The 16,450-nt window shown below is 41.0% G+C and overlaps 1 protein-coding gene across 1 annotated transcript; it reads left to right on the forward strand.

Moving 5' to 3' along the window:
- Positions 1-157: 157 nt before the first annotated feature.
- Positions 158-15,988, forward strand: LOC135176303 (nucleolar RNA helicase 2-like). The gene is made up of 15 exons (XM_064145273.1): positions 158-346; positions 933-1,199; positions 3,126-3,201; positions 3,858-4,036; positions 5,889-6,006; positions 6,880-7,065; positions 7,600-7,745; positions 8,228-8,377; positions 10,059-10,220; positions 10,959-11,078; positions 12,318-12,391; positions 12,575-12,734; positions 13,013-13,147; positions 14,190-14,234; positions 15,407-15,988. Exons 1-15 carry the CDS (start codon positions 242-244, stop codon positions 15,623-15,625), a joined length of 2,142 nt encoding a protein of 713 aa, XP_064001343.1. The 5' UTR covers positions 158-241; the 3' UTR covers positions 15,626-15,988.
- The last annotated feature ends 462 nt before the right edge of the window (positions 15,989-16,450 follow it).

Raw genomic sequence — 16,450 nt, forward strand, 5'->3', positions numbered from 1 at the left:
CGGAGGCTGCACGCCGAGGCGCGACGGGAGGTGTGGTGCGGCACGGAGGCGGTGCGCCGAGGCGCGCTGGGTAATGTAGTCCGGAGCCGAGGCGCGCTGGACCTTGTAGTCCGACAAGCTATTGGCTGCCGAGCGGCGGCCGAGCGGCGCAGCCCCACCGCGCTCCGCCGGGGCAAGGGGTGGGGCCTGCTTCTGTCACGGAGCGGTCGGCAGCAGCGTGGCGTGGTGGCGGTGAGCGGAGATGCCTGAAGCCACCCGGTTTAGCGCCAGCAGCGAGGCCGAGTCGGATTCCGAGTGCCCCATGGAGACAGAATCATCTCAGGAGAGCAGCCGCCGGCGGCGTAAGGTATCGGGGAGGGGTCTATAAGCTTCCGTGGGTGGCTACGGCCCGGCCCGGCCCGACCACGCCGCGCTGCTTCGCCTGCACGCCGAGGCTCGTGTCCGGTGGGTCTTTCCGTGGCTGCCTCGCCCCGCTGCCGTGGGCCGGGGCGGGTCTGCGCGGTACGGCGGGCGCGGGGCGGACCGGGCTGGCCACGTGCGCGGTGGCGGGGCCTGCTGCGGCGTCGGCGGGGAACGGGCTCGGCCTCGTGTCGGGGCGGCCCTGCCGCCGTGGGTGTTGGTGCTTGGCCGGCCAGAGCGGGCGTGGGGCCGTCCTTGCCGTGTAGTGACCCGGGGAGCGCTTCGGGGTGCACGGTACGGGGGAAGTGCGCCGAAGATGATGGCCCGGGTCGGGAAAATGCCGGGCCGTCCTCTGGGAAGTGCCTGTGGGCGGCATCTGCGCTGCCGTGGGGTGGGATCTGCTGCTTCGTGCCACCCCCCTCATTAATAACAGGGACGTAAGCTTTTAGTTTTAACTGTTCTGCAGTGTCTTCTCTGGTTTGGGTCGCTCGGATCCTGTCCTTTATTTAACTACTTGAACTGTGCTTTATTAGAAGGAGAAAAAGGAGAAGAAATCTAAACGCCACGAGAAATCTCGGAAGAGAAAGGCTGAGACGGAGGAAAGTGAGCAGTCAGACGATGAGCCTGTTTCCCCAAAGCTCAAGAAATCAAAGAGCAGAATTAAACAAAACGGTGATGCAAGAGAAGAAAGCCCAGAGAACACGAGATTGTCTTCCTCAAGCATTAAATCCTCCCACAAAAAGCGACACAGTAATTCTAGTGAAACCTCAAGTGGTGAGGGAGACAGTGAGCAAGAGCAGGTAAAACTAAGGACTTGCTTATTGTGATATTTTTCAGGTATTGACTCCTGCATTGCAGCAACATTAAATTTAGGCGAGATTGTCTTTATTTTCTCTCTTTCTCCCAGTTAGTGGAAAGACTGCTAAAAATGCTTAGGTTTAAAGCTATGTGAACTGTCCCTTCTCTTGCTCATTTGCAAAACTTTTGGTTCTGAAGGTTCTGAAGTTCTAAGTCAGTGCACCATTGTTTCATTACCAGTATCTTGGTAGCTACAATGAGATGTTACTTTAATATGATCACAGGGTCACAGGATATTAGGGGTTGGAAGGTACCCAAGGAGATTATCAAGTCCAAATACCCTGTGTCAGAGCAGGACCGCACAATCTATCTCAGATCACAGAGGAACACATCCAGACAGGCCTTGAAAGTCTCCACGGCAGGAGACTCCACAGCTTCTCTGGGAAGCCTGTTCCAGTGCTCTGTGACCCTTACAGTAAAGAAGTTCCCCCTTGTGTTGAGGCGGAACCTCTTGTGCTGCAACTTACACCCATTACTCTTTGTCCTATCACAGGGAGCAAGTGAGAAGAGCTTTCTGTAAGTCTTCTCCAGACTAAAAGCTCCCAAGTCCTTCAGCCTCTCCTCATGAGGCATGCCCTCCAGTCCCCTAATCATCCTTGTAACTCTTCATTGGACTCTATCCAGCAGATCTCTGTCTCTCTTAAACTGGGGAGCCCAAAACTGAATGCAGTATTAAAGATGAGGTCTCTCTAGGGCAGAGTAGAGGGAGAGGAGAACCTCTCTTTATCTGTTGGACATACTCTTCTTAATGCATCCCAAGATCCCATTGGCCTTCTTGTCCACAAGGGCATATTGCTGTCCCATGGTTAACTTGTTTATCCACCAGGACTCCCAGGTCTCTCTCCACAGGGCTGCTCTCTAGCAGATCACCTCCCAACCTGTACTGGTTGGCATCGTTAGATGTAACTCTAATTGCCACAAATATAGTTTAAGTGGTTTCTTTTGGATATTTCAAATGCATCTCAAGTGAAATAGACATTTGGCCAGAGAAACAATAGAAGTATTAATATGTTTTTGTATATCTTACTGAACAGTAGCTGTTCATGTGATGTTTCTTAATTATGTAAGCCTTTCTGCAAGAATGTTACGTCTATTTCTGTTTAATTTAGTTCCTTTAAAATTACTTGACATGAATAAGTGGGGGTTTTGAAGGGAAACACATCTTGTTGTCCCTAAAATTTGTTTTGAAAAGTCTTTATACCTCTGTGTTCTGCTATTACTTGTTTAGTTTTTTTTTTTACCTTTTTTTTTCCTGTTTGTTTCTTACTTCACAAAGCACACAGGATTTCCAGGGTTAGCATGATTTCCAGGGTTAGCATGATTTCCAGGGTTAGCATTCTTTCCTCTAGCTTTTTATTTTAGTCACTGTAGTGTTAAAACATGTGGAAGTGATGAATTGCTCAGTGAGTATATTTCATGCTCTATGTTACAATGTTATTCTTTTGGGTTCCATTTATCCGTGAATTACTGTGTTATTTTAGTTGGGAAGTAAGAAGTAGACTAGATAGTAAGCCTGATTCTTGGGTATTGCAACATAATCTGTTATACCAATTGCTAAAAGGCAATCATTTCAAATAGAATGTGAAAATGTCATTAAGAGGTTTCAGAGTTTTAATTTGGTTGGTTTGCATTTACAGGGTTATGTCATTAGGTACAAAAGAATGTAAAATTTCAGATCTCTTTTAACTCACTTTGAAATATGATTGTACATACACCAAAGGTGGCACTCTAGCTGCAGCTGTGATAGTGTCACTGAAAGTTTGGCCCTTGGGTATGACATCAGCGCCTGTGCCATTATCTTGAATTTTCTGATGTCATATGATATATTTATATATGGAATGTTACCTGATTTATTATTTACCTAACAGGAGATGACTGAAGAACAGAAAGAGGGTGCATTCTCCAATTTTGCAATTTCCAAAGGGACTGTTCAGCTTCTTCAAGGTAAATCTCTTGGCATGTTGTGACCACAGGAAGTAAATTATCTGTCTTGTGTTTTTATGCTTAGTATATTCAGTGAGTGTTGTGGATGTGCTCTTCTTTTGTGTAATATACAGAGGCATTTTGATTGCCTGCCCTAAATACATCTTTGAGAAAAGACTTTTTTGTTTGTTTGTTTGCAGTATTGCCCAGTTTGGCTTTTACAGTAGAATTTTAAATTATGTAATCAAAAAAAAGAGGGGGGGGTGAGAGTTTTTCAATTAAAATTTCAGTGTGAGTGAAGGAAAACCATTTATATTTACTGTCTCTGATGTTAGTTTGTTAACCACTTAGTATGAACTAAAAGAAGTAGGTTTTATGTGTTTCATTTCATAGGAAGAGATTTTCTTAGATAAATGTGGCACATTACATAAATAAAGTCACAGTACTTAGGACTTTGATTAAAGGATAGTAACTTCATCTGTCCCAGCTAGAGAATCAAATAGACAGGCCCAGAGTGTTGACAGATGACCTGTGTAATTAAATAAATTGGGGGAGGTGGTGACACAGTCATGATTTCCAAGCTGATGAAAGGTCTACTTGGGGTAACATTCTCTGAAGAGAATGAATGAACACTTGTAAAATGGTCTTACTAAGGTAGTCTGTTGAAATTGTCACAGCTCGAGGAGTGACCTACCTGTTCCCCGTGCAAGTGAAGACCTTCAACCCAGTATATTCTGGCAAAGATGTAATTGCTCAGGCACGAACTGGAACAGGGAAGACGTTCTCTTTTGCAATTCCTTTAATTGAAAAGCTTCAGGGAGACTCACAGGAAAGAAGAAGAGGCCGTTCACCAAAGGTAGCTATGCCTGGTTAGGGTGCTGACTTTGTTTTGTCTTATGTTAGGAGTGATTGCTAGTTTTGACCTGCTGGAAAGGTTCTTCAAGTTTCTGCAGGGGTAAGGTAATACCCGTTAAAGATTCTTTGAAAGTTGTTTTTGTTAGCTTTTGCCTGCGTTCTGTGTTGCCTCATACTCTGACTAAAGAGCCAAACAGCTCAATCCACTAGTCAATTTCTTCTTCTGTGTACAGGGAAACCAAAACTATAGGTATTTGACATGTTCCTGTTTAATTTTGTCCAGTCACCTTACCTGTTCTGGACTAGTGGTTACTGAATGTTTGGCTTTTCTCCCAAATAAGTAAAGGATTAGTGACTTTTTCTGCATCATAAAAGCAGTCTGCTTAAACATACTTCTTTAACTTTGTAAAGGACAGCAGGTTTTAAAAATAGGTTTAGTTTTGCATAGGACCACTTCCAGGTGCTGAAGCTTCTGCTCCAGAGAATACAGATTCATTGTGAGCTGTCTGCATTCTGCAATGGAACACCATCTAGGTCCTTTTTACCAATTGTGGTTTTTTGTGATGCCCTCTGAAACTAATAGGATAAAGCCTATCTTATCCTCAGTAACAGTGAATTTTTTTGTGTGTGTCAGTTGATTTCGTCTTGTCACTCATGCTGTAGATTACCTGAAACTCATTCCAGAACTGGTGCTAGCTATTTTATTTGCATTTGCCCATCCTGTCTGCCTGAGAATGCTGGTCTGGATTTAGCAGTCTTGCAGAAAAGGGAAAGCTTTCTTTGAGGGAGTTGTGAGTGTTAAGGATTTGAGGCCTCACTCAACTGTTGTACACTACTTTCTTTCTGTAACATATTTTTATGTTTAAATAAGTAATAGGATAAGGACGTCTAAGGTTCCTTTTGTCAAGCCACTGATGCCAGGGTTGAGAAGAGTGCTGCAGTCACACATTAAACTTTGTTAGTTAATACTCCTACTTAGTACCTTGTCTGTCACAGGATCACAGGATGTTAGGGGTTGGAAAGGACCTCTGGGGATCTTCTAAGTCCAAAACCCCTGCCAGAGCAGGACTGCATAATCTAGTGGAGGTCTCACAGGAGCACGTCCAGATGAGTCTTGAAAATCTTCAGAGGAGACACTGCCTCTCTGGAGAGCCTTCTCCAGTGCTCTACGACCCTTACAGTAAAGAAGTTCTTCCTCATGTTGAGATGGAACTTCCTGTGCTGTAGTTTACATCCATTGCCCCTTGTCCTGTCACAGGGCACAAGTGAGAAGAGGCTGTGCCTTCCTTCCCTGATACCCAGCCCTTAAATATTTATATACATTTCTTAGATTTCCGGTAGTGAATCCTGTATATTGGAAGAGAGGATGGATTTTGGGTTGCTTTTGCAGGGATATTGGCACAAGCTCCAGAACCACATTGAACAGAAGTTTCCCTGAGTCACAGGGAAGCTGAGAGATGGTTGATGGCTCTTCTTGCACCTATGTACAGCACCATAAGGCATTATTGAGCACAGCACCTTTTGTTACACAAATCCTTCAGTCTTGTACTAAGCAAGTACACACATAGAAGAAAACTTGTAGCTCATCTGTTCAAGGCTCAAAATAAAATCTTAGTACCTTTAGTCTATCTCATTTGAAAAGCTTGTCCTAAATAATTTTCTGATGAAGGAGATTAAGGGTGTTGTTACAAGAGACTTGTGTTTATGTAATCTTTGCTTAGATGACTGTTTAAACCAGTTTCTTTTTTTTTTCAATTGTGAATAGTCAGACTTTAACTACTGATACAAAGTCTTAACTGTTTCTTGGTGGAAGCTGTGCTGAGGGAGTATGTGTTGGTCTTTCTTTTATCTAGGTACTAGTTCTTTGTCCAACAAGAGAGCTGGCAAACCAGGTTGCCAAAGATTTTAAGGACATCACAAGAAAACTAACAGTAGCTTGTTTTTATGGAGGAACTCCATATAATGGACAAAGTAAGTGACATCATTAATAATTAAAATGTTGATTGACTGATATATTTCAGGAATGTGGCTGGGACCTTCCATACATACACTTTTATCTCAGAAACTGGAGAGTTCATGGGGAAATCACTAGATAGGAATCTGCCTTCTTATTGTGAGAAATACCTGTAGCTCTTGATTATATTTTTGATGTTCCTTGTCTTCTCACGTGTATACATACTCTGTGTGTGTACAAAGTATTTCAGTTTAGGTTCCTGTAAACTTTTTACTTCAAAAAATATTTAGCTGTGATAAGTGGGTGTGGTGCTTTTTTTAGTGTGATACCTAGAGGATCTGTAAAATGGAGAAGTGTTTCATTATTCTGACAAGATAGTTTATTGTGATGGCTGTAAACAAAGCAAATAGAGTAGGAATAACTAGCTTGTTTTCACGTATTAGGGATGGGGTTTTTTGCCTTGCAGAACTTAAGGAAAGAAGTGATTTCAGTTAATTCAGATAATCAGATAAATAAGGAATTATGGGTTGGGTTTTTTTTTTTTAAGGTTCCAATTAAGGTAGACAATTTGGGAAGTGTAATTATTCCCAAAGTATGTTAAAATCCAAATGTTGTTCGCCGCTTTATTTACATCATGAGGAGAGGGAAGGAAGGCTGGAAATCTTTTTTTGTCTTTAGAAATAGTAGTCTACCTAGTTAGTTCTGGGACTTCTTTCCCCTACCCAAGTATTCTCCTCCTGTGCATTATTTATTGTCACTTAGATTTGTAAGGAGAGTATTTATGAATGGTTTAAGAAGTTCTTGTGTTACTTTTTAGCTACCCTGTGCTTCTAGTGTAGCATATGCTCCCTAGTTCACTCCTATCTTTTCTGCTCTTTCCTGTCTGTCAGTTGATCTCATGAGAAATGGCATTGACATTTTGGTTGGAACACCTGGTCGAATCAAAGACCATCTTCAGAATGGCAAGCTGGACCTTACCAAGGTGAAACATGTTGTTCTTGATGAAGTTGACCAGATGCTGGACATGGGATTTGCTGAGCAAGTGGAAGATATTTTACGTGTTGCATACAAGAAGGGTAATCTCAATATTTAAACAAATGGATAAAAACATAGTAGTAATAACTCAGTCTGCTAAATTTCAGGTGTATTTGCTGAAAGTTGCCAGGTGGCTTTGTTTAAAGATTATAAAATACTAAATATTAGTAGAAATGTACATGAGGAAGTGTGGTGTAAGTGGAAATTGCTTACAGGACTTCTGCAAAGCTTAAAATCCATTACCTAGGTGTCAAAGTTACTTACAGATCCCTATGTATAAGTTGCACTTGGATTTCTTAATGTTAAAAGGAATTAGGAGAAGCTTTTTTTACCACTTTCACAGCTTGAATATAGACTGGACTTTTGGTCATAGTAACTTCTTTCCTAATATTGACAATTATTTTTTCCTGTGTGTTTTTTATCCAGATGTTAGTAATGCATAAATTAAAAAAAGCAGAACTGCCTTCTTTGTTTTATATATTGACAGTTGACCTCAGGTTTTTAGTAACCCATGTAATCAACTTGTTTACATCTGAAAGATGGGAGGTTGGTGAAATGTTGTTCTGTATCTTCAGATTCAGAAGACAATCCCCAGACGCTACTGTTTTCTGCAACTTGCCCACATTGGGTGTATGATGTGGCTAAGAAATACATGAAGTCTAAATATGAACAGATTGACCTTATTGGGAAAAGAACTCAAAAGGCTGCTACAACAGTAGAAGTGAGTAATCTGTCTGATGTGGAATGGGTTTAGGCCTCTTCCTTTATGCCACAAGTGGTCATCCCATCCTAAGTTACATTACAAGGCACCTAGTGATGTTGAAAATTGTTTTGATAGAACTATGACAAAGTCTTTCACCCCAAACTGTTCTCTAGAGAAATGATTGACATCTCTTGCTTTTTCTTTTCTTGCTCTTATTTTTTTAACTCTTACTGTAATTACTTCAATAACTATTAGACTAATTGTGGTGGATATAAGAGCCTTATGGATTTTGCATGTTCTAGGAACATGAGTTACCGTGTTTTGCCCATCAGGAAACTGTGTGTAATTCTTCAGCATTACTGGATTTTTCATCTTCAAAGATACTAAGAAAGAATCTTGGAATCATAGAATCACTAAGGGCAGAAAAGACCTTTAGAATCATTGAGTTCAACCAATCTTGTGGTTTTATGCAAGCTAAACACTGGAATTCTTTTTCGTAGCATTTGGCAATAGAATGTCACTGGTCTCAGAGAGCTGCTGTTATTGGAGATGTCATTCAGGTCTACAGTGGCAGCCATGGGAGAACCATTGTCTTTTGTGAGACCAAAAAGGAGGCAAATGAACTGGCTCTGAATGCTTCAATCAAACAGGTATTTACTAATCTGTATTAAGTAACAGCACCTGTCAGAGTTATATCAACCCTATGCTGATACCAAGCCTATGCTGCAGAAATTTTAAAGAGAGACTTTCAGAGAGGGGGTAAGTCAGTTTTTTCCAGGCAGTCATATAGTTTCTCAACTGCTGGGAAGAAAAAAAAAGTAAACTGACTGGAAGTTTACAGCATTAAGGACTTCAGGACTAGGCTGCACTAACAAATACTGGGCTAACATGGCATTTCTTCCGTAAGAGTTCTCACTGAGATTAAATGAAGCACTTGTGAATTATTTTTTCTCTAGAGAGGACTGTCTTGGATTAAAAAGTGGAATTAGACTCGATGAGCTACTAGGATAGCAGATCCTGGTAATGGAATAGCAGTTACTGAGCTGCAGTGCTGATGTGAATTAGTGTTGGGAGGGGGCAGCTGGGGTTCAGAGCTGTAACATAACAGAGGCTGTGTTTGTATTTTCATTAAGATGTTCATTAGCTGTTATGATGAGTTTAAAGAGGTATACACGTAATTCATTCTGCCATCACTTGCAAATGATCTCTAGTGTACTGCTGAGGTTTGTGCAGTGAGCACATTCCAGCTCTGGTGGAAAATAACTCATTGGTGCAGTGGTGCAATGTTCATGATGTGTAGTGACACTTGCAATGCATGCTTGGTTTTGGTGGTGGTACTACAGCACCTACAGCTCTGTTTTCACTGAGAAGATGGATTAAGTTACATCTAGAAAATGGTTCAGCATTATGTTCTCAGAGGGATAAGCTTTTTCATCAGCCACCGCTGTGTTCAGGAGTATTTCTCCTCTGCTCCTAGGTGACCTCAGGAACAGTCAAACTTAAGCATGCAGCTAAGCTTATTCCACGTTGTGGTGGTGTTAGTGATACTAAATCTTGTGTAGGCAAGGCAGAACTGAGCTTGGCAAGTAAGAGATAAAAATTAGATGTTTCTGGCTTTGCATATGAATATTTTCAAACAGAATACATGCTTATTTCATGTACCAGCTGACATTAGTCTAAAACTGTCTCGGGTTTTGAACATAAAGAGCAAGGTTTTTGAGCACCGTGTTAGTATTTTTACAAGTAGTTCTGTATTTACATGTGAAATGTGGAAGAGAAAAACAATTTTTGTATGTTTGGTCTTCATACTTGTTACTGCTGTGATAAAGACTTTCAGAATGTTTGGGTTAAAACAAAATTATCTTTGAAGCTGTAGGTCATTGGAGTTTTTATTTAGGACCACTTATATTTTAATGCTTTAATTGGCGGTGGGAGAAATGAAATATATTGAGAAGGATTGAAAAGCAACACTATCTGGAAATGGTGGCTAAATGAATACTAAGATGGTCTGAGAATTGCCAAAGACTATTTGAGACAGCTGAGCCTTGTATAGGTGGCAGGTTAGGGCACAGTTATTCCCATAAGTCACAGCAGAGATAAGAGACATGCTATCATTCTTTTTTCTTACCTTTGGTAAAGATTTTTAAGGTATATGAATAACAATTATGTAGTAAATATTCTAAGACAACAAAAACACAAACTGATAACTCAGTTCTGGATATTGCCATATGGTGTCTGTCAAATACCAAGGTACTGTATTCAAAACTAACCATAAAATGAAGCACTGTCTGGAGTTTTGATACAATCTTGTGATTATGCTGTTTTTTTCAGGATTGCCAGTCATTGCATGGTGACATTCCTCAGAAACAAAGGGAAATTACCCTGAAAGGTTTTAGAAACGGTACTTTTAAAGTTCTGGTTGCAACCAATGTTGCTGCCCGTGGTTTAGATATTCCTGAAGTTGACCTGGTTGTGCAAAGTTCACCACCAAAGGTAGGAGATTGTTACGCTGGGTATCTTGTCATAACCTGTAGTCTTGTTTTCAAGTATTGTATGCTGTCAGATAATGGTATTCACCAGAGTTTATCAGCGTTGCAGTTAAGGACAAGAAATGTCCCTCTATATAGAAGTAGTTTCTTAGAGGATCTTTTCAGAGTATGTCAGTCCCTAGCATGTTTAAAGACAGTCTCTTTAAAATGCATTCTTTTAAGGCCGTACAAAGCCTCTCCTTTCAAGGCCCGTGTATGATGATTGCAAATCTGGCAGCATTGGGAAGTAAAGAAAGGCTTTTTGCCTTGTAAGAACAATTCCCTAAGTAGGGGTGCATATGAGGAGGAGACCTCAACATTGAGAAGCTCGCTGAAGTTAAGAGGGTGTAAAAGTAAGAAGATTATTTTCAGTGAATTTGATGTTAATATCTCAGTAACTATGCTCAAGTTGATTTGCAGGAGGGTGACTGGTATAGAGGCATACACAAAATGTTTTCTCATATTCTCTGTGGTGATGCCAGAACATGACTTCATTGACCCATGCTCATGGTTCTGCTTTTTAAACTGTGATTTTAGAGGGTTCTGGAAAAAACTGATTTGTTTGACTGTAGTGAAACAACATTTTTAGCTCTCTGATGCAGTTAGTGTGTATTGCTCAAGCTTAGCTGTCATAACACCTGAGTTAGGTGAACGCAATGAATTGATTAAATAACAAATAAGTCATAAAGCAATTTTTTGGAAGGATGTGGAGTCCTATATCCACCGCTCTGGACGCACAGGTCGAGCTGGACGGACTGGGATCTGTATCTGCTTTTATCAGCGAAAAGAAGAATATCAGTTAAGATACGTGGAACAAAAAGCGGTAAAGTACAGTTTTCTTCTGTCAAATGTCATGTCTTAGGGTAGCATGTCACGTTTTGTTCAACAGTTTGGTTTCAGAATGTAGCTTCTGAAGCACCTAGCTGAGGTTCAGTTACCTTGCAGCCTTTGGGTGTGCCATCTGTTACTGTGGAGCAGGAAGCGCACTGTAGTCTCATGTCCGTTTGGTGGCATTTTTCAGCAAATGCCAGTACGATTGTACCTGGGGAAGTGAGAAAAAGCAGGATTCAGTTTGGCTTGTCATCTGATCTGCGATTTTGTGCTGGTTTGAGGCTAACTCGAATATTCTAATGAGAGAAATTAGAACATTTGCTATGAAAAGAAAATACTAGTGATGTGTGTATCACTCATTTGAGTTTGCTTAGAGATATAAACCCAAGAAACAATAACAAAGTTTCTCAGTCTCTAGCTGCTGTTTGCCCTGTTAACTGTCTGTGCTTGAATCTGTGTAGGCTGATATAATCATTCTCATTCTAACCTCTAGTCAGCTTTTTGCATCTCACTTCTGCACATAAGCCTTCTGAGACAAAGGAGAGGGTGGGAAGGACAAGGGGAATTAGTTCAGAGCCCTCCTGGGCAGTTCAGTTCGGGAGGGGTTTCCAGTTTCTGTATTACTTTTAACTTGCATATAGTTGTAAATATCTGCATATATATTGTGCAGCTTGTAAAAATGTGCCACACTGTAAAATACAGCTTCATCCTTAATTTCCAGCTGGCTGAGTTAGTCTGGTGAATCTCATGGTGGGGGAAACTCCCAAACCACCACAGAGCTGAAAATGTGTAGCTTTATTGAGAACTGTTACTTCTGTTTTTTTTTGCACTTTGTGACCTGCTACATATAGTTTTCTTGGTAATGAAGGATTTAGTTGGGATAAGGAGGTTTAGTCCCGGCTCGCAAAACTCAAGACTTACATTTAGAAAGGCTGTGTAACTCATACTTAGATTTAAGTAAATAATTTAGAATATGTAAAACTTTTTTTATCTCTGGAATCTGCCAAAATGGTCTCTATTTATTTCAATTTAAGGTCACCTGGTACATAGAAGGCTCTTAAGTGCTACCCATTTCCCTGTAAGCTTAACCTTGTAATTTCTACTAGCAAGTAGAATTTAAAAAGATAAAATAATAAGAAAAACGATAGATTTGCATGCTTGTCTTGTTGGAACCAACTACTGTTTCTTTAGAACTGAGTTATTTAGCTGTATTTTGCTCTTTGAATTTCAGGGCATTATGTTCAAGCGTGTTGGTGTTCCTACTGCAACAGATATAATAAAGGCTTCCAGCAAAGATGCCATCAGGTTTGTCTGGTGACTCAAGTCCCTGTTGCATTTTCCTGTCTTCTAAGTTCAGAAGGGCTGCTTGGATTGCTCCTTGCAGTGTCTCTTGACTCATAGCTATTAAAGACTTAGACTGCTGTTCTCCTTCTATTCCAGACCCTAGTAAACACTAGTGTATATTTCTTTTTATTTTGCTTTATTTAGGTGTCTGGATTCTGTTCCTCAGACTGCTATTGAGTATTTCAAAGAATCTGCTCAGTTCTTAATACAAGAAAAGGGACCAGTTAATGCTCTGGCAGCAGCCCTAGCCCATATTTCAGGCGCTACTTCCATTGAACAGCGTTCCCTGCTGAACTCGGATGTGGTAAGAGTCTATGGCCTGATGTTTGGAATCAGAAAAATCCAGCACACTTGTGTTGTTTGAATAGACAATTAATTGCCTCCTTATGGTTTTATTTATAGGAACTAATAATTTAGCTTAAATAAAAAAATATTGTGGCTATAAATATTCTTGCTCTCCTGTATCCACTTGAAAACTTACCTTATAAAATGTAAATTAAGCAGGGTTCTCGTGTCTTGATAGATGTTCTGAAGTTCATTCCCTTGACAGAATGGAGCATGCCCTATTTTATTCTTCTTTAGGGATTTGTTACCATGATATTGCGCTGCTCAGAAGAAATAAACAATATGAGCTTTGCTTGGCGAAGATTGCGAGAACTGCTGGGTGAAGATGTTGATCGGAAGGTGAACAGAATGTGTTTCCTCAAGGGAAAAATGGTAAGCTTTTTTGTGGCTTTGCTGTTGATTTCTTTTGGTTGTAGCCTTTTCTCTGCAGTTGTTAGGGGAAATATTTAGTCTCTTACCCCAGTCGAGGCTCTGTTAAGGACATGATTCTGACAGAATGCTGTGCCTCACTGTTCTCTTAGGACATAAGCTTCTCAGAGGCTCAGGTCTCTCTGCTCCACTGAATTGGTTAATGCAGTATATAGCATGGCTGTGGGGACAGCAAAAGAAGGGGAGAGGTACAAACTGTACTACCTGTGCCTTAATGACTAAATACAGAGCAAGATTTCTTAGGACAATCAGTTCTGATCAAGCATGGCCATCATTTTTGGTACCTGAAGAAGAAAGATCAAGAAGTTAATTTTTGGGTTGCCTTCTTAATGTCACAACAACTACAGCAAAGCTCCCTGAGAGAGACAGTTATTTTAAACAAAAGGGCTTCCTCTCACTCCGTCTCACAATTTGTATGCACTTTCACTAATACAAGGATATGTCACTAATTGAGTTCAGCATTGTTTGTGGTGACACAGAGGACAAGGAATGCTTCTGTCCTGCATTCTGGAATTTTTTTTTTTTTTGTTGTTTAGGCATTGCTATTTTGCTCCATTTTTGTGTTTTTCTGGGTCTATTTTTTGTTTTTCAATATACTTGAATCTGTGCAGAGAGATGCTGTGATCTAGGTAACTTAATTCATGTGCTGTCAACACATGTGCCATTCTCATATGCCTTATTCTACTGTTTTATTTTTCTGGTGCTTTCACATGCCTAAATTGCCATGCATATTTCACTCATACCCAGTTTCCACTACAGAAGCCATATACTACATGCTTTTCTTCTGATAAAAACATTAAGGAAGTACAAGTATTGGTGTTTTGAGAATTATTGATGCAACTTTCAGTGTTCAATCTCTGTTAAAAACCACTTTGAAATGTAAACCTGTCTGTTCTAGGACATAGTTTTGTAGGCTGCTCTTTTCAGTTGCAGTCCATTAAAAGGCTAGACTTGTATGCATAAGTTGCTCTCTTATTTTTTTTAGGGTGTGTGCTTTGATATTCCTGCAGCAGACCAAAAGGACATAGAGGTATGTTCACTGAAATTTCTGGCTACAGCAGACTGTAGATGAAACTGAATGGAAAGGGTTAGGCAGAAAATACTTCATAGCCTATATTCTGTCTCTTATTGGAAGACAGACTGGCTTTGAAAGAACTGAAGAACAGAACAAGCATGCCATGTTCCTTTACTAAAGCATTTCCCTACCACCAAAAGTCTGTAGCTCGAAACTCTTGCACTGAGAAGAGTGGTGGTGTGACCAATTCACCCCTTGTTACTGCTGCTGGATTAGTCTTTGTGAGTTGTGAATTTTGTTACACTACACAATCCCCATTTTTCATTTCACTCAGAATTCTTTCAATGGAAAAGTGAATTCCTGGTTTTTGTTTGCGAAAATTCACAGTATCACCAAGGTTGGAAGAGACCTCATAGATCATCAAGTCCAACCCTTTACCACAGAGCTCAAGGCTAGACCATGGCACCAAGTGCCACGTCCAATCCTGCCTTGAACAGCTCCAGGGATGGCGACTCCACCACCTCCCCGGGCAGCCCATTCCAGTGTCCAATGACTCTCTCAGTGAAGAACTTTCTCCTCACCTCGAGCCTAAGTTTCCCCTGATGTAGCTTGAGGCTGAGTCCTCTCGTTCTGGTGCTGGCCACCTGAGAGAAGAGAGCAATCTCCTCCTGGCTACAACCACCCTTCAGGTAGCTGTAGACAGCAATAAGGTCACCCCTGAGCCTCCTCCAGGCTAAATTCCCTAGACTTCCAATCTTTCCTTCAGGTATTTCTCCCTTAATGCGTATCTATACCCTCATGCCCTAGCACTCATTCATCCCTAAAACAAAAACAATGTTTGATTCTGGATTAGAGGAGTTGAGGGCAGGATGTGGATGTTTGATCAGTAGTAGTTTTTGTGGTCTTCCTTAATAAATGAAGCATGGGAAAGCAGTTTACTGATGAAGCTGGTTTGTAAAGCTCTGAGCTAGGTTTCCATTCTCTTCAGCAACAGTGGAGGTAGACTTGGACAGCTGTAGCTCATATGCTTAAAATTGTGAAACCAGTGTTGACCACTTCAGATAGAAGCTTGAATCCCCTGTACTAGCTCATAACTTTGCCTTTTCCATTGAGCTGCCTTAGGAATTATGAAATACCCTGTACTTGCAATCCTAGAATCTAACATGCTCTGTTTGCCTTCTCGATAGGCAAGATGGGAAGACTCCAAACAGTGGCGTTTGTGCGTGGCGACTGAATTACCTGAGTTAGTGGAATCGCCACGAGCAGGAGGAGGAGGTGGTGGTGGTGGTGGTGGAAACAGCCGAAGCTTCTCAAGCTCCAGGAATGGGCGGCGTGGTGGCTCTGGTAGAAGCAGGTTCAGAAGCAGAGGCCAGAAACGAAGTTTTGACAGAGCATTCGATCGTTAACTTTGAGGATCCAAAGTGGAAAGAAGGGGACTGCAGTATTTTATATCATACTAAAATAGGCTGTTCCTGTGTGTTTGAACCCCTTGGAAAAATGTCATCGATTTTAAATTTTTTTTTTTCCCCCTCCTCAGTACTACTTTGGTCATAAACAAGATCCTCTTCACTTTAAAGAACACCAGAACAATAAAACTTAACTGTTTCCTTTCTTTTGTGTATTGCCATCTCAACTGTAAGACCTCAATGTTACCCAATATGTCTGTCACATTCAAAACTGTAGCCTGGTTCACTGTATAATGTATAATTCTTAACTGCCCCTCAAACCTGTACATTGAAAAAAAAATAAAATACTATTTTAGAAGTTCACATGTTAGCTTCACACAAAACATACTTTTAAAACCTGAGTAGCATAGTTTGAGTATACATATTTGGAGGAGATTTTTTTTATGCTGTAGTATCCTAGGTCATCGAATGGTTTGTGTCAGAAGGAGCCTTTAAAATATCACCTTGTCCCTGCCCATGGCAAGGGGTTAGAATACCTTACACTAGACTAGACACCTGCCACTCGACCATCCAACCTGGCCTTGAAAACTTCAATGTGAGAGGGCATCTGCAGCCTCTTAGCAACCTGTTCTAGTGTCTCACCATCCTCACAGTGAAAAAAATTCTTCCTTGCATCTAATCAAACACTAAGGTTACTTCAAATTGAACAATAAGGTCTCCTTGGACCTTTCTCTTCTGCAGGCTGACCTTTCTCCTTGTGGTAGAGGGGTTCTGGCCCTCCCATCACTACTGTGGCCTCCTCTGTCTCTGCTCCAAGAAGTCCAT

This window comes from Pogoniulus pusillus, chromosome 6, assembly GCF_015220805.1.
Source record: "Pogoniulus pusillus isolate bPogPus1 chromosome 6, bPogPus1.pri, whole genome shotgun sequence".
In the NCBI taxonomy this organism is placed as follows: Eukaryota; Metazoa; Chordata; class Aves; order Piciformes; family Lybiidae; genus Pogoniulus; species Pogoniulus pusillus.

What these genes read in the sequence shown, in the direction of transcription:
- LOC135176303 (XM_064145273.1), top strand. Translation starts at nt 242, where the DNA reads ATGCCTGAAGCCACCCGGTTTAGCGCCAGCAGCGAGGCCGAGTCGGAT. An exon ending in TGCAAAGTTCACCACCAAAG is followed by an intron (nt 10,221 to 10,958) that starts GTAGGAGATTGT and finishes ATTTTTTGGAAG; the next exon opens with GATGTGGAGTCCTATATCCA. An exon ending in GTTTCCTCAAGGGAAAAATG is followed by an intron (nt 13,148 to 14,189) that starts GTAAGCTTTTTT and finishes TATTTTTTTTAG; the next exon opens with GGTGTGTGCTTTGATATTCC.